The 22,692-nt window shown below is 49.0% G+C and overlaps 2 protein-coding genes and 1 pseudogene across 3 annotated transcripts in view; all 3 read left to right on the top strand.

Moving 5' to 3' along the window:
* The first annotated feature begins 1,380 nt into the window (after window positions 1–1,380).
* F7 (coagulation factor VII) lies at window positions 1,381–12,638 on the top strand. 2 transcript variants are annotated; one of them, XM_006909353.1, is made up of 8 exons: window positions 1,381–1,450; window positions 4,957–5,117; window positions 6,545–6,569; window positions 6,649–6,762; window positions 8,419–8,559; window positions 9,518–9,627; window positions 11,288–11,411; window positions 12,043–12,638. In XM_006909353.1, the coding sequence occupies exons 1-8, from the start codon at window positions 1,381–1,383 to the stop codon at window positions 12,636–12,638; spliced, it is 1,341 nt and encodes a 446-aa protein (XP_006909415.1). The 2 variants fall into 2 exon arrangements, with proteins under 2 accessions (XP_006909415.1, XP_006909416.1); XM_006909354.1 differs by lacking the exons at window positions 4,957–5,117; window positions 6,545–6,569.
* A 4,134-nt stretch (window positions 12,639–16,772) lies between these two features.
* Window positions 16,773–22,692, top strand: part of F10 (coagulation factor X) — a 19,201-nt gene continuing 13,281 nt past the window's right edge. The window contains exons 1-2 of the mRNA XM_006909398.1: window positions 16,773–16,842; window positions 19,400–19,560. Coding sequence (XP_006909460.1) covers window positions 16,773–16,842; window positions 19,400–19,560 — 231 coding nt within the window. The remainder of the gene's footprint in view (window positions 16,843–19,399; window positions 19,561–22,692) is intronic.
* On the top strand, window positions 19,611–21,862 carry LOC102895321 (annotated as a pseudogene).

Raw genomic sequence — 22,692 nt, 5'->3', positions numbered from 1 at the left:
TAGTGGTTACCAGAATGCAGGGGCGGGGCGGGGAGGTAGACAAGGTAAAAGGGGTCAAATATGTGGTGACATTAAAGAATTAAAAATAAATGAATTTTAAAAGATTTTTTTAATCCAAAGGAATTTTAAAAATAAGAAATTTAAAAAGAAGAAATAAAATACTTAGGTTGATGAATAATAAAGAAATTGACTTTCGGTTAAAAAAACAAAACAGCAGGCTCAGATGCTTTTATAGGTTTAGTCATACCTTTAAGGAGGAAAATCCAAAGAAAGACAAGGACAAAGATGTCCCCAGAAAGGGCTATGGCTGGGAGGAGCAGTCAAATGCAAAAGTCTCTTCTCCCCCTCCCTCCCTCCTCCACAAATAAATGCCTATATAATTAAATTCCTAAACAATTGAGCAGTTATCGATAGTAATGATTAAAAATTTCAGAGATGATCAATAAAACATGATCTCTCCTAAGAACTAATTTTTCCGTTTGGGGTATAGGGCTGGGATCCTTCTAGAAATGAGCAGTGCTGGTATCCCCACTTTCCACTCATTCACAGAAAAGATATGATTTCCAGAGGATCGAGCCCAGGACCTCTGGAAGCTGGACACCCATGTGAGCCTTGCCAAGGTTACTGAGCATCCCAGTGGGTCTCGGATGGTCCCAATTTCAGCAAGGAAAGTCTGGCATCCTGAGAAAACCTTCCCTGTTCAGCAGCCCAAGATAAGTGTTCGCCCTAGCTGTGCCCCAGGCCCAGAGGGACAAGACCTGGATGCCAGAAACACAGGGGATGCCACCTACAAATGAAATCAAGTGGCGGCCTCAGCTAGGAGCAGATGTTCCTTGTCCTGGTGCTTCTCCTAAGAAACCAGGCCCCACCAGTCTCCTCTGCGGCTCTCTTCAAAACAGTAACGTTCACACTCAAAATGTGCACTCTTCTCACCAGTATTATCGTGGGCTATGGTTTTTCACCTGCAGTTTAGTTCTGTTTTCCCATCTTGCAGTCATAAGTCCTAAGGGATTCAGAACTCTAAATTGCATTTGAGATGCATACAAATAGGTAAAACTCTCTAATTTTAAAGATGTGGTCTCCCTCAGCCTAGGTGGCCCAGGAGCTGCCACTTCCCCTTCCTCCCCGCGAACACCTACGGTTCAGAAAAGGAACCTCTGCTTCAAAGACTCGGCCATGTTCTGCCTGGATTCCTGGACCTGGCTTCTTGGACATAGGCACTGTCTTTCTGTCTCTGATTTCCCCTTTAGCACGTCATTTGGCACAGTGTTTGGGAAGCAAGGTTTCCCTCCCCCATCCCTCTGGGCCTTAGAGGCTGAAAACTTTGCCCGCCTCCCTGACTGGAATGTCAACAGACCAGTGACACTGCGGGACCTCACCATGGTTCCCCAGCCTTGTGAGCTGTCCCTCCTCTGCTTTCTGCTGGGCCTGCAGGGGTCTCTGACTACAGGTATGTTGGCGGGGTGGTTCTCTCTAAACCCCATGAGGAGGGCCTCCCAGCTTGGCAGCCAGGCCTCCCAAACCTCGCCTTCTTTTCTGTTCACCGTCATGGACATCCGTTTTCAGGGGACCTTCCGGTTTACCAGGAGCATTTGCTGGCTCCGATGTGATCTGTTTTCCTTCCAAAAAGCAAATAGTGCCCAGGCACTTGCCAGGCATTGGAGGAAAGACTGCTGTTGACAGCACAGGCTTTGGCAGAATTATTTTTCAAAGACTTTCAGAGCAGACCCACCCTGTGTAGTTGGACAAGAGCACAGAATGGGGGGCTTAAGGGTGTGGGGTGGCGGTGTGCCTCTCTCTCACTCTGTTCTCCCGGACTTCTAGTTAGCCAGTGCCAGGAATGGCATGGGGACATTGAGCTGCGCTGCTCCGCCACCATGGCTGTGAGCATGGCCACCCTCCCCTCCCCCACCCCTCAAGTGCCTGAGTGGGGAAACAGAGGGACGCACTTTACGAGCAAGCCTCATTGTGATTTTCCAGTATCGAGTGGCAGCTGTGGTGGAAACAAGGTACTGACGCTGTCCTCTAAAATCCAGGTCATGTCGTCCTTCAAGTCCCACCTGGGATCTGAGGGGTGGCGTCACCCGCCCTGATGACTGCAGGTGCCCAAAGGAGAGCATTTCCTGCTCCAGGGAAAGTCAGTGCTGCCTATTGTCTTAGGGGAGGAAAACAGTGATAGATTGCAGGTGACTTTCATTATCTGTCTGGTTCTAGTGCGTCTTTTCTAAATTTTTTGCAATAATCGCATGTTGCTTTATTATCAGAATTGCCCCTGGTTTCCTGAGAGCTTTGTAGTGCAAATTTGCCATCCTCACTGGCAGATGATTCAGCTCTGGTTAGCAAATGGCCTTTTTATGGTCTTTAGTCTCGGGTCTCCTCCCCACATGAGCTCCCCAACCGCCTTCCTTCCCAGAAATCTCCAGTCTTTGATTTTCTCTCAACTTCTTTCAAACCAGATGGATTGATTCCCCAGAATACAGACAGGTGAAACTCTCTAATTTTAAAGAAGATGTGGTCTCCCTCAGCCTGGGCGGCCTGGGAGCTGCCATGTCCCCTTCCTGCCTGCTCTCCTCATACTTTATAACCTTCCCCCCTGTCCTGGAGGCGCCCCCTGGCTCACTCACCAGCAGCTTCTGGTGAACAGAGGGACACAGCACAGATAGCCTGCCGTTTTTTCAGGAAGCCTCAGCCTCTTCATAGCCAGTCTCTGTCTCATCTCTCCTCCGGGACTGTTTCCACACTTCGCTCCATTGTCGACTTCCTCTTCTCACCCCACACACACCCTGCTCACTGCACCGTCCCCAACAGCACCAGTCACAGGCAATGGGACAGCACCAGGGCCCTCTCCTCCGGGACTGTTTCCACACTTCGCTCCATTCTTAATTTCCTCTTCTCACCCCATACGCACCCTGCTCACTGCTAGAACTGCTCACTGCACCGTCCCCGACAGCAACAGTCACAGGCAATGGGACAGCACCAGGGCTCTGAGGGCTTTCCTGGCCCCTTTCACGCCCTTGACTTCAGCCTCTGCATAATTGTCATCAACTTTGACGTCCTTGCCTCCATCACCAAGCCCTCTCCTGGGGTTCAGTCCCCATGTCTGCCTGGGCGTCTGAAAGAATCCTCAAATTTAAGGTGTTCAAACTGGTCCCATCTCCCCTACCCTGAGTGGTTTTGGGTGAGTTCTAAGCCTCACTTACCTCCCTTCCTCCTAAGCAAAAGGGGGGACACCAGCTATCTGCAAGTAAGTACGGGGGTCACTGTGAGAGCCCGGAGGAGGCACGGAGCTGCCCTGCTCCCATGGCAGCAGGCGAGCACTCAGGAAGGGCCCAGAGGAAGTTGTAGCTCCTTAGTTCAGCTGACGTCACCAGGGAGGAGAGAAGAGGGGCAGATACGGAAGGCGGCAGCAGCAGAGTTGGCTGCGAGAGGGCAGATGTCTCGGAGAATCTTGGCTTAGGAGGCAAGCAGGGCTGTTCACCAAGACGGGTGCCTCTGACAAGAAGAGCAGGCACGGCGGGGGCGGAGAGGACGGAGGTGGACCTACATGTGCTGTCTGTGAATGTGGGTTATTCGGTCTACAGGGAAGTTGGACACAGACATCTGGGGTTCAGAGACACTTCTAGGTAGAAATAAATGTTGTGGGTTCTGGTTTTGGAAGGAGAGCTGAAGCGGAAATGGAGTGAGGTGGCTCGGAGAGTGTTTAGAGCAGAAAGGCCAAAACTAGAAGGATACTCAATGCCGGCAGCAAAGGAGGCTGGAGCGGGTGAGAAGAGATGTGGGAGGAGGACCCGGGGGAGGCCAGGCCTCGGCAGTCAGGGGAATGCATTGTTGAGAAGTAGAGCGATGAGCAGGTCTCCTGCCACCAAGAAAGGTCCATGAGGAGCCCATGGGAGTCATGGCAGCTTTTGCGTATCATGGGTTTAAGAGTCCATGTAAGAACCTTGGTGGAAGGTGAAGAATTTTCCTTCAAGAGTATGATCTCAAAGGGAGAGAGCGAGGTTGGTGGCAAAGCATAGAAAGAGTTTGAGTGAGTTAGTTGGGACGAGAGAACTGACCACACTGGGAAGTAACATGAGTTCCAAAGAGCTGGGAAGAACAACCCCAATGTGCAGCAAATGAGACTGTTGGGCTTTAAATGGAGACAAGGAATGCCTGGACCCTCTCCACCTGCCACCCTCAGTGAGGCCACTCTCAGCTCTTCCCAGGTCATCACAGCAACCCTTGCCTCTCCCCACCTCACCCCCACCCAAGCCGAGCCTCTCGCCGCTGCCTGACCTCTCTCAAATGCACGTCCCAGAGGGCCCTCTTCCACCGTACTACCCTCCAGCACACTCATTCAACTCTTGATGAAATGTTCTAGGTTCCAGGGACATAGAAGATGCGTATTTTGATTACAGAAGTTACACACTTTGTACACACTTTGGAACAGAATAGCTGTTAACTCCCAAAGTTAATTTTTTATGTATACCTTTCAATAAATTACTTTACTTACATGTACATTTTTGTTTACAAAAAAGTGTTATACAGCAGATACTATTTTATTATCTTATTTTTTCACTGATTATCACATCTTCTTAAGAATTTTGTTTCCTGGCCGCATGGAACACCATCATCTGGCCATTTCGGATGATTATTAACAATAGCTTTCCTAATAGCTAGGTTTTCGTGCAGTCCTCCTTAGGATAAATTTCTAGAAGTAAAGTGACCAGGTCAAAAGGTATGAGTGTGTTAAATTATAATTTAATGAACATATTGCTATATTTTTGTACATAAAGTTTGTGTGGTTTTTCATCGCCAACCAGCCATAAGAAATCACTCCTATTTCAAATTCAGTCAGGCCTGTCGATAGGAACCCTTTGACTCCTATTGCTGAGGGGGACGAGACCAGTGTGGATGGTTTCTGTGCCATCTTGGAATGACAGGTTGTGAATGCTTCATGGAACTCCCATTTCTCAGTCTTCATTACCCAGAAGGAAGCCCAAGGGGTCTTGCACAGGCAAAGGCGTGCCAACTGGCTCCTGGAGGAGCTGAGGGCGGGCTCTCTGGAGAGAGAGTGCAGGGAGGAGCAGTGCTCCTTTGAGGAAGCCAGAGAGATCTTCAAGAACGATGAGACACTGGTGAGTTCTCCTTCCATGGGGCGCCCTCTGCACCACCCACTGTGTAGGTCAGTGTGCTGAGTCTTCAGGAAGGGCGCTCTGGGACAGCAGGGGTAGCACCTGTGTCTTAGAAGCGATGTCTCTCTACCTCTGTGGTTGTGAGAGCCGCATGCACAAACGAACACACAGGTCGCTTCAGCGGGCAGAGCTCTTCACTGTCTGGGACGCTTTCTCCTATGAATGGCTTCACTTTCCTTAGTCAGAGCTCCTACAATGCTCCATACCACCTCCCATTTCCAGGCACATCCTCCTCTCTGCCACACCACGCATCCTAAACTTTGCATCAGAAAATATAGTTTCAAAAGCACACTCGATGTGTCCTTTGCCTTCCCAAGGAATGTTCCCCCAGTCCCCGAAAACTGCACCTGTTTCACAAGGGTGCTGCTATCAGAACAGATGTCTGACACACTGGCCTGGGTGAGCCGCTCACCGTTGGTACTACCCATAGGCACCTTTTGAGGGAAACTTGTGTGAGGAAACGCTTAGGAAACCACTGCTTTCTCCACCTGCCCTTGAGCCCTATGGATAGAGTGGCTTTCATTTCTGTTTTCATTTTCTAAAAGAGGCGTAATTAAGTGTATCACATCCCTTGGAATACTTCAACAGGAGTGTGGTCAGGTTACGATGAGATAAGACCACACCTCACACTCACCTCACAAGCACAGGATGCTTCACGTCATACTCACAGGGCATATGGCTCACACTCACAGGACACCTCATGCCCAATGGGAAGTAGGGCTGTCTGAGACAGAGGCTAACATGACACTTTCCATGCAAGTTGAGAATGGTCATACTTTGTAGCTGTGTACCAGGTAGTTTTTCAAAGCAGTTTCAACAGTTCTCATCTTGTTTTATTTTCACAGCAACCCCGTGAGTTAAAGTTCAGTTGACCAAAATGTTCTTCCAGAATCAATTTTATTGATGGAAACCTTTGCAGTTCACAGTACACCTTTACATGCCTTTATATCCCTTACTAACCTTCTCCTCATGTCAGCCCATGTGCATGAATGATCACCCATCATCCAAGGAACAAAAGAGGGCTTAGAAAGCATATGTGTCTTGTCCCAGGTTCACAACCCAGAGATGGCAGAGCTGGGGCTGAAATTAGGATATTTTGACTTGGGAGAAGGAAATTCATGACCTCTGGTGGCCTTAACAGTCTGGGATGGCGTGGCGGTGGGGTATTAGGAAAAACCTTCCTCCCCCAGATGAGCCCACCTCATCTTCAGAGGGAAGTCTCGCTTCCAGAGCCCATTGTAAAAGGCCCCAGGCCAGAAACCCCTGCCCCACCCCTGCCCACCCCAGTTCATCAGTTTATTCCATGGATACTGTAAACGTTTGCTCCTGGTGAGCGTATGTCTCACGCGGCTTCCTCTTTGTTCCCTCAGAAGCAGTTCTGGATGTCTTACAAAGGTGAGTAGGTAAACGGCCCATTTATATCCCACCCAACAGCCCTTCTCCTCAGCATTACTGACACTGACTTACTCTACAGATGGGGACCAATGCAGCTCAAATCCATGCAAGAATGGAGGCTCCTGTGAAGACCATTTACAGTCTTACATCTGCTTCTGCCCTGACAATTTTGAGGGCCGGAACTGTGAGACAAGTAAGGTGCTTGCAGACAGGGTCCCCGGGAGGTTGATGGGCAAGGCCTGGTCAGGCATGAGGCTGAGCCTCAGCCCCAGTGGGAAGTTGGTCTAGGTAACCTTGAAGGCCCCTGCCAACCTGAAAGTCTTGAATCTGGGGTGCTAAGGTGACAGTTCTCAAACTTGATTGCCCCCTGATGCCTTCTGAGAAATATAAAACCCTTGAGCTCCCAGCACTGGGAAATTCTATGAGAATATCCCAGTGAGAGTCACTACACCACCACCCAGCTTCCATATGCCCCACTAGACAGGACAGTTGGATAAACTTGACCTTCCCTACTCGCTATTACAAAGGTACAAGTTTGGGGTTTTTACCTTCCATATATTAAAATGTTGCAAAGTTCAAAGCTCCTTCGTATCATCCTCAGGTTCATTAATTTGCTGGAAGGACTCACAGAACTCACTGAAAGCTGATATACTCACAGTTACTATTTATTATAGCAAAATGATACACATGGAAATCAGCAAAGGGACCAAGTGGGAGCTTCTAGTTATCCCTTCCCTGGGCAGTTGTATGGACGGTCTTTTGATCTCCAAGATGACGTGTGACAAGACGTATGGAGTATCACCAACCCAGAAAGCACACCTGAGCCTCGGTGCCCAGAGATTTTATTGGGGCTCAGTCACGCAGACATGGCTGACCACCCACGTGGCTTACCTCGGTCTCCAGACCCTGCAGAGGTTGAGCTGATACCGTATGGCCCAAGGCCCCACAGAAATCACATTGTTAGGCCAGCCAGTGTGACCCAAGGCTCCCAGGGAAACAACACTCTTTTCAGACAGATTAAATTAAAAGCATCCAACTTAATATAGTGTAGACTTAATATACTATGAGCTGAGGGCAAAGACCAGTCCTCTCTTAGGGCAAGGTTAATCCTTTCTCACATTCTGATGCTGAACGAGCTCTTTTGGGCCACAGCGAACTTCTGATCTAAGCAGAACAGAGGCCAGATAGAGTAAAGACTTAGGAAAGAGGCTTCCTGCCAGTTATCTGAGGCTAGAAAGCCTCCGTGCTTTTTCCCAGCCTTTGATGCTCAGCAGCCCTGGTGTAAATTCACTTCCAGGACTGGCCTTCTCACTGGGGGTCATGGACTTATACAGCAAACCAATCCTGTTTCCCACACCAAAGCGCTGTCTTTTAGTCAGCTTGAAGGTTCCTTGTCTCTATCTGTCCAAATCAGTGGTTGGCCTAGACCAAGTCATGGAGCACCGGAGCCTGATTGTAGAGCAGTCTCATCTCCCTGGTCTCTCAGTGTCAGGTCTCTGATTGAGCTGGACTTTTCTGCTGCCCCCCAGGGAACTTTTGCTTTCCCATGGCCATCCTCAGCTCCCCACCAGCTACTGGGAGGGGTAATAGCATGGAAGCCACTGCATGCTGGCTGGCCCTGTGTCCCGACTGGCTAGGCTGTTCAGACATGGCCGAGCACCCAAAAACCAGGTCCTGCCTTTCTGGATCAATCTGCAGAGTGGGGTGGTGCCAGGCCCAGCCTCTGTAGTTGGCAGCTGAGTGCCACCTTTATGCAGAACAGTGGCCCTGGCCCAGGGAGGGGTGGCCACGAAGCTCACTCTCCTTGACCAGCAGAGGCCCCTCTCAGGCTGTCTCTCTCTGTCCTCAGACAAGAATAACCAGCTGATCTGTGAGAATGAGAACGGAGGCTGTGAGCAGTACTGTAGCAACCATGTGGAGGCCAAGCGCTCCTGCTGGTGTCACAAGGGGTACACACTCCAGGCTGACGAGGTGTCCTGTGCACCCACAGGTAACAGGTTCTCGGGGACCTGCTCCAGGGGCTGTGTGCCGTTTCACTTCCGGATGAGCATTTACTAATTCTTGCCATGCCACAGGTTTCCTTCTTGGCTAGAAAATGAGGAGGGGTGGCAATTAACTGAGCATCTATTACATGCCGACCACTACATGTTCAGAAGCAGGGAGGAGACTGAGGGCAGAGGCGGCTTCCCCGCCAAGAACAGGACAGGGGACCAGTGGATAAGACAGAGCCTGGGGCAGCTCCCTGGTCTGGCCTCAGGCCCCCTGCCCATTCTAGGTGGGCCCAGAAGAGAAGCACGAGGCTTCCACATCCAGTTCCCTTTGCCAGGAATTTACCCTGCCACACTCAGTGTCTATATTGACCATAGCTTTCTGGATTCAAAACCATTTTTTTTTTTTTTTTGCAAACACTTTTAGAAAAATGGAAAATTTCTCCAAACCAACCTCAAACTAATGGGGCTGCAATTCCAAAGGCCGGGGCACTCAAAACCCTGTGCCTCTTCAGGAGTAAATATACCCAGCCAGGTCAAAACATCCTGAAATTCAGTTACCACCTCTGAATGCTTTCTTTTTCTGGCCCAAGGACTTTGTTGGAGCAGACGAAAAACCAAGAGTGGGGTTAAAATAGCAGCACAATTGTCTTGAGAGGCTGGTAAACCTTTAGATGGAATATCATTCCTCTTCAGGAAATTAAGCGGCACTTCTTCCCCCTGGAAAAATGAGCAGAACCCAGTTTCAAGAAGTTGGGTCCTCTGCTCCTGCAAAACCAGCCCCTGCCCCATCTACTCACCCAGCAGCTCCCACAGGTGCTTCCTTACACCCCGAGGCCTCCCACAGCCCAGAGCAAGAACCAGAGGCAGAGCCACCACCTGCAAGGCTCAGAGCCCTCTTCTCATTAATTGTCCGCGTGTCATAAATCCCCACGTCTTGCTGACTTTTGTTTTATACAGTTGACTATCCATGTGGGAAAATTCCTGTTCTGGAAAAAAGAAATGACAGCCAACCCCAAGGCCGAATTATAGGTGGCAAGGTGTGCCCCAAAGGGGAATGTCCCTGGCAGGTAAGGCTTCAGGGCCCCAGGGTCACTCATGACCTCAAAGGGAAAGTGGGCAGGTCAGCCACAGGACACCCCACGCCCCAAGTCACCGCTGCTCATGGCAGTGCTTCGGTGGATTCCTCTTCATTCTGAAGGCCTGTTGTAGACAACAGCCTCCATTCAGCTCAGATTTCAGTGCTCCCAGCAGCACTTCCGTCTGCTTACTTGTCTTCCTCACACTGCTTTTTCACAGACTGTTAATCTTACTCCTTTTTTACAGATGAGGCAGGATTTGGACCCAGCTCTGTCACTGTCAAGGCTCCATCTACTATCTGCCTCTGGAAGCTTTTTTTTTTTTTTTGTATGCCAGATATTGTGGTTGGTTTTTTGTTTTTTTTTAATTACTATCCCCCTACTCAGGCTCCCCTCTGGCAACCATCAGCTTGTTCTCTATATCTATGGGTTTGTTTCTGTTTTGTTTATTCATTTATTCGTTTATTATGTTTTTCTTAGATTCCACATATAAGTGAGATCATACAGTATGATCCTTGATCCGTAAAAAAGTCCTCCCACAGGCCCGGAGGCTGTCCCTTACATATTGTGGTTTGTTTTTTGTTTTTTTTAATTACTATCCCCCTACTCAGGCTCCCCTCTGGCAACCATCAGCTTGTTCTCTATATCTATGGGTTTGTTTCTGTTTTGTTTATTCATTTATTCGTTTATTATGTTTTTCTTAGATTCCACATATAAGTGAGATCATACAGTATGATCCTTGATCCGTAAAAAAGTCCTCCCACAGGCCCGGAGGCTGTCCCTTACATGTGGCCAGGTCTGTGGGCCGTAGCTCCTCCATGAAGTCTCTCTTCCAAGCTGCCTATGAGCCTGGTCCTGGTTGGAAATGCAGAGTCTCAGGCCCCTGGACCCAGTGGGTCAGCATCTATACTTCACGGGAGCCCGGGGGTGTATGCACACTCAAGTGTGAGAGACCTGCAAACTCAGGTCTGAGCCCGAATCACTGACTCCTGTCTAACCCTTCATTCCGGGACACCCCAAGTTGAACAGTTAAGAATTTTTAGAAATAAAAGTATGAGAACCTTGAAAGGGAAATTGGAGAATTGCGATCATCCTTAGCCTGACCCTGGGCTCAGGGCAGCTGCAATTCTCTCGTGCAGTGGCCATCTGACCCCTTCCAGACCAGACTCAGAAGAAGTTATACTTCTTGCTGATCCGGCAGCCCTGCTCCCACCCAGCCTCTCCCTTCTCCCACCGCAACCTCCCACAGCAGTTGGGGCCTGGGTGGTGCCTTTGCAATTCAGGGCCCTCTTCTAAGCTTTGTGGAACCCCAGTTTTTGGTGTTCAGAGAATAATCAGAGCTAGATACATCCAAATAGGACAGATGTGTTCACTAGAGTCCACCACAATTGGGTGGCGAAGTCTCTCTGAGGTAGAGGCATGGCTGGTGGACATGGGTTCCCGTACATTTACAGGGGATCCACTCAGGTGGGCTTGCTGGGGGCAACTGCGGCAGCATGGCCTCCCAGAGCGCACTCCCTGGTCCCAGGATTTCAGAAACCATCCTATAAATGCAGCCCATCCCCAAGGATATAGGGGAAAGATGAATCTCCAAGGAAGGGTACCCTAAGAATAATAATGTGATTTTCCAATTGTGCTGTGCCCTTGTCAGGTTGCTCTGAAGCTGAACGGGGTGCTGTTGTGTGGGGGTACCCTGATCGACACCACCTGGGTGGTCTCCGCAGCCCACTGTTTCGACAGAATCAAGAGTTTTAAGAATCTGACAGCAGTAGTGGGTAGGTTTCATTCTCCTTCCTTCTGATGAGAGAATGGTTCTTGTGTGATAAGAACTCGGAGCTGAGATTCAAGGCATTGAACACCAAGCTCCACCCAGATGAACTTCTCCAAAAAGAGAAGTGGGCAGCATCTCGACAAACCCCAGTGTTCACAGGGAGCCACCGTGGCCACCATCCCCCTTATCCTCTTTCCCACACCTAAGACATGGTGGCGGGGGGAGGGGCGGTGATGCTGTATCCGCCTGTCTCACTTGGGCCAAAAGCCCTGAGGAGGATGCAGCGACCCAGGACTCCATTTGCCACCATGGGTGGGCCTCTGCTTGGTGGATTTATGGGATGACAAGGACCCCTGAGGAAAGAAGCAGGGGAATCGGGCAGTCCTCCCCACCAACCCACAGCTGCCTGGCCCAGCACCCCTCCTCATGTGCCTTCGGCACCTCAGATTCCAGATTCACACTCTACGCATAGCCCATTGGTAGCCACCTGGAAAGGCCGGCTATGCAGGCCAGCGTGGAGTTGGACTCAGGGCCCCTCATACCCCAAAGGACGCTCTGACCTTCTTGAGGTTCGGGAAGGGTTATACCCTAAGCCTGCAGGGCAAGGGGCATGAGCGGTGCTGGTTTCCCCACAGGTGAGCACGACCTGAGTGAGGAGGATGGCGACGAGCAGGAACGGCAAGTTGCTCAGGTCATTGTCCCCAACAAGTACATCACAGGCAAGACAAACCACGACATCGCCCTGCTCCGCCTGAGCAGGCCTGTGGTCTTCACAGACTATGTGGTGCCCCTCTGCCTGCCAGAGAAGGCCTTCTCCGAGAGGACACTGGCCTCCATCCGCTTCTCTTTCATCAGCGGCTGGGGTCAGCTCCTTGAAAGGGGCGCCACGGCCCTCCAGCTCATGGCCATCGACGTGCCCAGGCTAATGACCCAGGACTGCCTGGAGCAGTCGACCAGGGAGCAAACCTCCCCAAAGATCACAGAGAACATGTTCTGTGCTGGCTACCTGGATGGGAGCAAGGATGCCTGCAAGGGGGACAGCGGGGGTCCACATGCTACCAAGTTCCAAGGCACATGGTACCTGACGGGTGTCGTCAGCTGGGGTGTGGGCTGTGCAGCTGTAGGTCACTTTGGGGTGTACACCAGGGTCTCCCAGTACACTGAGTGGCTCCACAGGCTCGTGAGCTCGAAAGAGCACTCAGAAGGCCTCCTCCGCGCCCCATTTCCCTAGCACTTCAGTGTCAGCTCCATGGACCCTGCTCTTGCAAAATAAAGCTGCTGCTGCTGCTTCGGCTGTCCTGTCAACAAACCCATAAATCCTCCTGCTATTCTTGGGGTGGGGAGAGAGAGAGAGAGGGAGGGATAGAGACAGAAATACGGGGAGAGACAGAGAAGGAAAGATAGAGTAAAAGAAGAAGAGTCCAAGAGAAAGAACGTAAAGAGAATGAGGGATGAAGAGAGACTGGAAGATGGAGAAAAGACTAGAAAAAGGCCAAGAGGAGAGAGAAATCGAGAGACAGAGAGAAACTGAGGGGAGAGATTCTGAGGAGATGGAAAGAGAAAGAGACTCGGAGATTCAAAGAAACAGACTGAGAGGAAAATAGCAAGATGAGAGACACAGGGCAGTGGACGAAAGAGACAGGAGGCCCTGCCCGGGCAGAAGTGGAGAAGTGACCAGCCTCACCTGCACCTTTCCGTTGCATCTCTCTGCCCGCACAGTGGCAGCGTGCGTGTGTGTGTGTTCACCCAGTGTCACGGGCCACTTTCTTGGGGCTGTCTTTTAACTTTCATTTTTTTCTTTCTTATGCAAGTATTTCATTTCAAGTAAATTAGAAGCATCATTCAATTGGAAGGATATCCTTTTATATTTGTTCTGTATTTGTATCTTTCACCATAAAAAGGGCTACATAACACGCTCTCCATACCGTATGCCACCTGTTCTCCCCGTGAACAACAAACAGCTGAACCTCCTCAGTGCATTTTTTCCAGCTTCCTGCTATTCATGGATTGTCTACATCCATTTCATTGAGACCCTGGTGTTTGTCTTCAAGCTGGTCTTTTCTTTCACAATTACCAACGTCACTAAAATGAACCTTTTTACAGGGAGGCTGATTTTTAAAACCAAGAGGTCTCTGATGGATTTTGAAGGCTGTAGTTCCCAAAGCCCTATAGAACTGAGTGTTCTCTTCCTGCCAAGGCCCTAGTCAATGACAGTCCTCATAGAGAGGCCCAGGGAACGCCTGACTGAGAACCACCAGGGATGATCCAGGAAATACATGTTCCTGGGCCCAGGATCCACCAGCAGGATCCAAGGGGTGTAGGACCAGGTGAGTTACATTTTTAGCAAGCTCCTCAGGTGATTGTGGGCCCAGTAACAGTAGGGTCACATAGGTCTCAGGTGGGTAAGAATGAAACAAAAGATCAAAGTTCAAGTGGGTCCTACCTGGCAAAGGTGGATGGAGCAAAGCCAGCAGGTGCCCGCCACTTGGGACACGACTGGAGGACAGCCACTGGGCCGTCTAGTGCCTGGCACACCAACAGTGCTTAACACATGTGAGTCAGGGGGCCGGGACTTGCTCTGCTGAACAGTCAAGCCATATTTAGTATAGAGTAGACCAAGGTCTGCAAATTATGGCTGGTGCTAAGTCCAAGCCACCTATTTTCGTAAATAAAGTTTTATAAGAACACACCCGTTCCTTTACTCATCATTCGTGGCTGCTTAAAACTGCAGCACTAGGTAGTTGTGACAGAGACCATCTGACCCACAGACCTACCATATTCATGACTGGGCCTTTACAGAAAAGGTTTGCTGCCCTGGTCATGCTGTAATTTGTAGGGATCTCACCAAGCAATTGGATGTGCATTTTAAGAGACCTGACATAGGGCCAGACCTCCTGGAGTCAGTCTGGCTCTGACTCTTACTCTTGGCCAGGCTGCTTATATTCTCTGTGCCTTGTTCTCTCATCTGTACAATGGAAGCCCACCTCGATGCTTGCCATGAGGATGAAACCAGTTTACGTGAAAGGAGGCATCTGGAAGGACTCAATTATGTCGTCAAGAACAGTATAGCTGGGGGTGGCTCCATTGTGTAGTGGTTAGCACGTCTGCTTTACATGCAGAAGGTCCTGAGTTCAAGTCCCAGGTGCACTAGGCCCCGGGTGCATGCCACGAGCGTGTGGGAGGAGACACCCCGCCTTCAGAGATCCAGTTCTTAAGGGGAAACAGCAACATCCATAGGTCAGGGGTGGAGGAGGGTGGGGTATAGCTGATTTGCAAATACCCCGATGTCCTTCAACTTAATAGCTCAGGCTACAGACACTTATGGAATTTCTGCAACCAAACTGTGAGAGATCTCGGAAGGCCCTGAACCCAGCAAGTCTATTGTTTCTTCCTAGAAATGAATAAAAGCTGTCTGGACTCTCTTCATGGGAAGACAAGGGGCAATGGAACCACAGGGGCCAGGCCAGGAGCCTCTCCAGAGCCACCTGGAGTTAAACAGGGTCCTGGTGAGTCACTGGTTCTGCCTCGGTTTCCCCAGCCATTAATGGGTGACACAGGCCCCTGCATCACAGGGCTGTCACAGGGCTGTCATAAGCACGAGCGCCAGATGACATCGGGATAACCCCCGAAGGCTAACACTTGATGTGCAGATACACTAACTGTTAGAGATTATGTCCATCTTTCTATGAGTAGAGCTTTGACCATTTCCCTTCCTGGGACAGGAAGGGACTCACACAGAATCCAGCCTCCCCCACATTCTGAATGTGCTCAGTGACAACATCACAGTACAAATTGACCAGGCAAGACAGGCCTAGGTCACCAACTGCAGGTTGTCTCTAAGGATCGAGCTCTGCACATCACAGTGACCACCCCAATAAAGACCAACCTGGCCTCGGAGCCCAGAGCAGGAGCGTTTGGGACCACACAGATTCACTCCAGCTGTTGGTCAATGAGTATATACTATGTGCCAGACACCCCTCTAGGTGCTGGAGACAGAGCAATGAACAAGCTAAGTAATGAGACTTATATCCAAGTGACCATGGGTCTTTTCTCTGTCTCTCTCAGCAAAGCATTCACCTCACCAGCCAGTTCCCAAGCCTTTTCCTCCAGAGCCTGATGCCCCAGGGAAGTTTCTGGGCTGGGAGAGCACATGGCACCTGGTGTGTACCCACTGTGTGGCACGCATACTTCCCTTACTGGCCTGGCCACCAAGAGTGCGGGCTGCTTCCACTGACCTGAGATGACTTGCCCTTCCCTGGTGCCTATCATTTGTTGTCAGGAGACACAACCCTGAGTTCTGGAATCTCCCCGGGATGTAAGCCAAACAGCGAGACTCCAGGGTTTCCTGGAAACAATGCCCTCCACGTTTCCTGGTCCTGTACAAGAGGAGTAAGGAGTGGGAACCATAATGGAGGGGCTGGATAATGAAGCCCCCTCCACTCCAGGTCCGCAGGCACCGTGCCACCCTGCATGTTCTCTCCCAGATGGCTCGTACTGAGCTTTGCATAAGGACAATGGACTTCACTGTGAGGCCTCTGACTCTGGGCTCATCCTCCTCTCCACCCCCACCTGGCTCACAATAAGGTATGCGTGGCAAAGCTGTTGTCAGGAAAAGCCGTGCACCTCCACGACATATACAGCAGCAGCTCCTGGCACAGCCCTTCTCAACCTCAGCCAACTTGCCCCATGGTCAGCAGATCGCGTAGGAATTCCAACAGAGCAGTCCCCTCCAGGCACGTTGGGCAAGGGGTATCCTCCCAAAAGTATGTGTGGGAGCCTGTGTACAACGAACCATATAGCATAGAAGGATCCCGGAGCCCCTGAATTTTAGGAGTGGGAGGTACAAGCCTGACATGCAGGTGAATCGCAGGCACCAGACCCTCTGTGAGACCCCACCTTATACCACCTGGAGAGAGACGCCCTTGAGCAGAAGGAACATTTCAGAACAACGGAAAGGCAGGAAAATCCTACATGTACCACAGACATTTCACCAGTTTTCTGTTCTGGAAAAAAGATGGGGAAAATGATACTTAGCTTTTATCACAGTAGTAAGGATAAACATCTGAAATAAAATGATATTTTTACTCTCTTAGAACAAAAAGTTCCTATACCCGCAGCAGGTTCCCCTGGATATAATTACTGACAAGAACGAGGTTAGACAGGGACCTCCCCAGGGGTGCACAGGCCAGGTGACAATGCACCAGTGCAGTCACTTGCCCCTGCCCCCCACCTCCAGCAGTCTCAGGCTCCAATCAGGAGGCTGTGATAAGCAGAAGGACAATCAGCCACCCTGAAGCCAGGGTGAGTGAACCTTGCCCCAGAGGCCTGTCACAGCTGGGACAGAGACGCTGTCCTAGGCCCCACCATGGCAGGCCTGCTGTTCCTCATCCTGCTCAGCGCCTCCCTGGCTGGCCTCCTAGTGCCAGGGGGAAGTGGTAAGCACCCCTTGACCTACAGACCGCAGAGGTGGCCCCCAGGGAGGAGGAGGGAGTGTAGGGAGTTGGGATAATGCCCTTGAACCTGGATGGTGGGTGCCCTTCCTATGTCAAAGGCTGGCATGAGACAGCTAGGCTTGGTGGTCTCGGCCAAAGATAGCTTAGGGCCAGGCATGCCACCCTGTGGGTGGAGAGTCAGACCGTGGGTTAGAGGTCACAAAGATAGATAGAAACACATAGACAGAGAAAGGGGGAGACAGAGAGACAGAGATAGACAAAGATAGAGAAAGAGACAGACACAGAGAGAAAGAGAGAGAGACAGAGAGAGAAACAGACAGAAGACAGACAGGGAAGGAGATGGAGAGAGAGGAAGAGAAGAGGGAGGTGGCAGGCAGAGACAGAGAAGTTCCCCCTCCTGCCAAACTGAGCTGTGGGGAGAGGCCTGCAAGGGGGTCACAAGGGAGGGAAGAGAATGAGAGAGAAGCCAGTGTCGCCATCCGCAGGCTGGCTCAGCCAGGAGAAGGTGCTGACCAACTCGAGGCTGGACAGACAGGGATCTCTGTACCTTCCAGGACCCTGGGGTCTGTCTAAATAGAAAAGGCTCAGGAAAAGGAGAAGCAGAGCAAAGCCAGAGGGGAGAGCAGAGGTGGCATCACCCCTGGGGGGACCCTCGGGCTTGTCTGCACCCTGAATCAAGTGCAAGGACAGGAACAATGAGGAGCAGACGGAGGGGACCCAGACAGGTGTTATGGGAGATGAGAAAGTGGTGAAAAGTGAAGAAGAGAGAAAAAAAAAAAAACATATCAGGGAAGAAACCAATGTGTAGGCTGTGTTCCAAAGCAAGCTCTTGGTAGTGGAGCAGATACTTGGAGTAGTAGCGGGAGGGGGGTCAAATAACAAATGTGAGCCTGGCATTGTTGGGATAGTAAACAGGGAATTTGGAAGGAAAAGTAATGTGAGGTAGGAAGGAAGCTAACCTTTAATGAGCATCTAACGTGTACCAAACTGGACACTAGGAGTAATATACATTCTTTAAAATAATTCTAAGAAGTAGGTATGTACTGTAATTCCCATTTGCTAATATTAAGTAATAAGCGACCAAGATATATTTGAAACTCCAGGCCTCTCGATTCTGCAGTCCTGTTTTTTAGTTTTGAACATAGGGAGTTTGGAGTTCTGAGATGAGGGGAGACATCCATCATGGCGAGAGAGCTGAAAACAGAGAGCTCAGGAGGAAGGTGGAGACTAGAAATAGCAACTTGGAGAGTTTTTATTACGGTGAGACTCTAAATCTCTAAATTCTTCAGTGGAAAAAAAGAGAAGCTAGAGCAGAGGATGATTTTGAAAAGCCTCTGAAACTCTCCTGTATCACAGTGAAAAAAGTAAAGGAGTGAGAGAAAGAGAGAGAAGACTCTGCTGGTGAAACGGGAGCAACTCCACCGTAGACACACACCAGAGGGAGGATCCAGAGATTCCCCGACTCGAGGCATTTTAACAGACAGGTCATGACTCGTTTGTGAATCATGGAATCAATTTAGTAGGTTTTTCAGTGAAATAGAACAGAATCAAGTAGAAAATTTCGTAGTAAGTACTATTTTGTAGAAAATAGTAGTAAGTACTATTTCTTAAAACTTATGTTTTAATTGTGTTAATGTGTGTCCTGGGACTTTACATAAATCATACTTTTAATTGTGGATCATGATCGACATGGATGGACCTCGAGATAATCACATGATATCACTTATATGTGGGATATAAACCTAAAAGCAACACATGAGCAGGACAAACGAACAGACAGAGACTCATGGACATGGACTAAAGGCTAGTGGTTACCAGAGGACTATAGACTAGTGGTTACTAGTGAGGTGGAGGAGGAGCGGGGAGGTAGATGGGGTAAAGGAGGTCAAATATAGGGTTTAGGGGGAGGGTGAAGTGGATAAAGGGTATCAAATATATGGTAGCTTAAGGAAACTGGACTTCGGGTGGTAAACACACAATAGAATATACAGATGTCGAATGATAATATACACCTGAAAATTACATAATTGTATTAACCAATATTACCCAATAAACTTAATTTAAAAAAAACAGTATCATAACTCCCCACTTAACTCAGCTGAGACCTTGCAGAGTGGGTGGGATTCAGCGTGGGGCTGGGAGTGGAGGGGTACATGCTGAGCCAAAGCACAGAATGGAGTAGCCTGGGGAGGAGGGTGAGTGTGACCTGGAACCACTCTGGGAAGGGAGAGCTCAGGAAAGACGGTTTGGGTTGCCCATGTAAAGCTGGGTGTGAATGTATAGGGAGGCTGGTGAGTTGGCTGGGTGGGATGTGTTAACTTCTCCAGAGAAGGATGTGTGGATCTAGAACATGTGTCTTATACCGCGACTCATGGAGTAGTCGTGAGGGAGATGGGCATTTTTTTCCCAGCCGCCTTAGTGCATGAAGAAAGAATTTTCAGCCTTTTGCAGCTCAGAGGTGACATGATACTACAGGCTGGGGAGAGAGCAGGTAGTTTGATAAGGAACTTTCAACTTTGTATCCTTCCCTCTCTTCTAGTGTTCATCAACCGGGAGCATGCCCACACCGTCCTGGAGAGGGCCCGGAGGGCGAATTCGTTTCTAGAAGAGCTGAAGAAAGGAAACCTTGAAAGAGAGTGTTTGGAGGAGACGTGTTCCTACGAAGAGGCCCGAGAAGTCTTTGAGAACATCGAGAGTACGGTAAGGGCTGGCGAGACAGGGAGACCAGTTCTGCACTATGCTGGGCCAGAATGGGGCTGCTGGCTTGCCCTGGTTACCCCTCTATTGGAGACTGCCAGTGTAGCCCGTGCCAGGCCGCCACTGCGTGCCCTTCTGTGCTGCGGCCTCTGGCACGAGGAGAGAGCAGCCCGGCAGGGACTTTATGGTGTGGAGCCTAGAGAGACTGTGAATCCTTCTACTGCTTGCAGCGGCATTCATTCCTGTCTCCTCACCCACCAAGTGAGGCACATCAATTTGTTTCATGGGTGGGAAAACTTAGAGGAAGGTATGGCCCGAAATCAGTTATAAGAGTTATAAGAACTTCTGAAGGTATCGTTAAATCAGTTCTAAAATGTTAAAAGTTTATTTAAAAATTATTCATGGCCTCGGCCAATACCTCCCCAGGACTGGGCCATGCACATAGAGACATGGGACCCACTGGATTTTTGCCCAAATCCATGGTCACCACCATATTGGATGTTGGGCACCTGAGTTTTACCCCAAAGAGCACCTAGCACACAAACACAGGAGGGACGCTGGGCTCCAAGGCCCAGTACCACGCATAAAACAGCTCCAAAGGCACCCGCCTCCTCATTCCTGGAATAGACAGGGCCTTGGTCCCTGCTCTGAAAGCCACTAATGGGCCTCATCCACCTTGGGTTGGGCCTTTGGAGAAAGTGGCCACCCTGAGGCAGTGAGGTGTCAGTAGATGGTGGCAAGCTGAAACTAGACAAGAAAGAGCTGAAGACACCTGAAAGCTGAGAGTAACAGAGACGGAGGCCAAGCAAGAGCTCCAGCTCCACGAGAGACAGCTCTGCCAGTCGAGTCTCCACCAGATGCTAGGTGCTGGTAAGACTTGCAACACGCAGGCTCCACGTGGACCCCTGCTCACTCCCTGCACCCTGGAGACCACCTCACCAACATCGCCTTAACGCCAGCGAGTAGGATCTATGACAGAAGAGCTGGGGGCAGCTGCCCTTCTGGAACAGGTCAAGTTGCAAGTCATGGCCACTTCATGGAATTTAAATCAGAAGAAGAATTTATTCATATTGAAAACTGCTTCAGGGAGACATAATTGGAGTTCAGGAAAATCCTAGACAAACCAAGAAGGATTTGCTGAGCATCATTCTCCACAAAATCACACTGCTGCGTCCTCGCTCACATATGTCACCTCATTCTCAGTTTGGCTTCAAAGACAAGGAAACACAATATCATTGGAAATACTTGGGCTTGAATCTGAATGACTTTGTGAAGAAGAAATTTGTCATCCACACTAAGAAAATCACATATATAAGAAGTTTCTTGGTTAAGTTGGGATTCCAGACATTGAAATTCCTACGACGAACTTTATCTCAAGGGGAGCTATGGCCACATTTGTCATCGCCTACCACAACAAACTGGACATGAATTTATATATAAGAATTTCCCTAGAACTCTACCATAAGATGCTGGTGGTGGACAGTGGCATTGTCCAGGTTTGTGAAACTGGTTGCCAATTACAAATGACTTGACTTTACTACGTGTGAGTCTTATGTGGCCTCTGCTGATTATTATGATCTCATGAAATCCTAGAGATTATATCAGGGATAGTGAAGCATATTACAGACAGTCACAAGATCACTTACCATCTAGGTGATCCAGAAGGCCACATCTGAGATTCACCTCATCCCAGCCCTCCTGAGAGTCAGCATGGTAGAAGAACTAGAGAAAGACGTGGGAAAAACTAATGCACCAGAAGCTGTCAGAAGCTAACCTCTTCAGAACTGAAGAAACTTAAAAAATTCTTAATATTTGTGCAGCAAAAGCTATTGAATGTCCTCTATCTCAGACCATAGCCGGACTCTTTGATAAGCTCAGAGAGTTTACGAAAGTGACTTGCAGCAATCCCACATTCATCTGTGATCACCCACAGATAATGAGATCTTTGGCCAAATGGACCACTCTGGGTCTCACTGAGCACTTTGAGCTTTTTGTCTTGAAGGAGGAAGTGTGCAGTGCCTAAAGTAAGGAAAATAGTTCTGTGAAGCAGCAAGCAGCTTTTTAAAGAACAGGCCAAAACCTCTGATGATAAGGAGGCCATGTTCATAGATGAAAAGTTTTATACCATCATAGAATACCCACAGATGGCTGTGGTGTGGGCATCAACTGCATCACCGTGCTTCTCACAGACTCCAGTAACATCAAAGAAGTACTTCTGTTTTATGCCATAAAACCTGAAGACAAGGAGAACGTGGCAACCACTAATAATACATTGGAAAGCACAACAGTTGGCACTTCTATCTAGAAAATAATAATTGTAAGTTGTATGGCTCAGAAATCTTTTCTGCAAAAGATCAGGAACAGAGTAAAGAGCCCAGAAATAAATCCATGCCTATATACTCACTTAATATATGACAAAGGAGGTAAGAATATAAAATGGGGTAAAGACAGTCTCTTAAATAAATGGTATTGGGAAAATTGGGCAGATACATGCAAAAAAAAGAAGCTGGACCATCTTCTTAAACTGTATGCAAGAACAGACTCAAAATGGATTAAAGCCTTAAATGTAAGACCTGAAACAATAAAACTTTTAGAAAAAAACATAGGCAGCAAACTCTGAAATTGCTAACAGGAATTTCTTTTCAGATATATCTCCTTGAAATTGCTAATATCTGAAATTGCTAACATAGGCAGCAAACTCTGAAATTGCTAACGGGAATTTCTTTTCAGATATATCTCCTTGAGCAAGGGAAACAAAAGAAAAAGTAAACAAATGGGACTACATCAAACTAAAAAGTTTTTGTACAGCAAAGGAAACCATCAACAAAACAAAAAGACAACCGACTGTTTGGGAGAAGATATTCGTTAATGATTCATCTGATAAAAGTTAATATCTAAAATTTATAAAGAGCTTACACAACTCAACAACAAAAAAGTAATCCAATTCAAAAATGGGCAGAAGACCTGAACAGACACTTCTCCAAAGAGGAAATACAGATGGCTAACAGACATATGAAAAGATGCTCAAGGTCACTAATCATCAGAGAAATGCAAATTAAAACCACAATGAGGTATCACCTCACACCTGTCAGAATGGCTATCATCAATAAATCAAAAAACAGCAAGTGTTGGCGA

The sequence above is a fragment of the Pteropus alecto genome, unplaced genomic scaffold (assembly GCF_000325575.1).
Source record: "Pteropus alecto unplaced genomic scaffold, ASM32557v1 scaffold13, whole genome shotgun sequence".
NCBI lineage: Eukaryota > Metazoa > Chordata > Mammalia > Chiroptera > Pteropodidae > Pteropus > Pteropus alecto.
Note: the sequence above shows the minus strand (reverse complement) of the source record. Positions and strands in the feature narration are given on the sequence as shown.

What these genes read in the sequence shown, in the direction of transcription:
- F7 (XM_006909353.1), top strand. Translation starts at nt 1,381, where the DNA reads ATGGTTCCCCAGCCTTGTGAGCTGTCCCTCCTCTGCTTTCTGCTGGGC. An exon ending in GCAGGGGTCTCTGACTACAG is followed by an intron (nt 1,451 to 4,956) that starts GTATGTTGGCGG and finishes CCCATTTCTCAG; the next exon opens with TCTTCATTACCCAGAAGGAA. An exon ending in GTTCTGGATGTCTTACAAAG is followed by an intron (nt 6,570 to 6,648) that starts GTGAGTAGGTAA and finishes CTTACTCTACAG; the next exon opens with ATGGGGACCAATGCAGCTCA.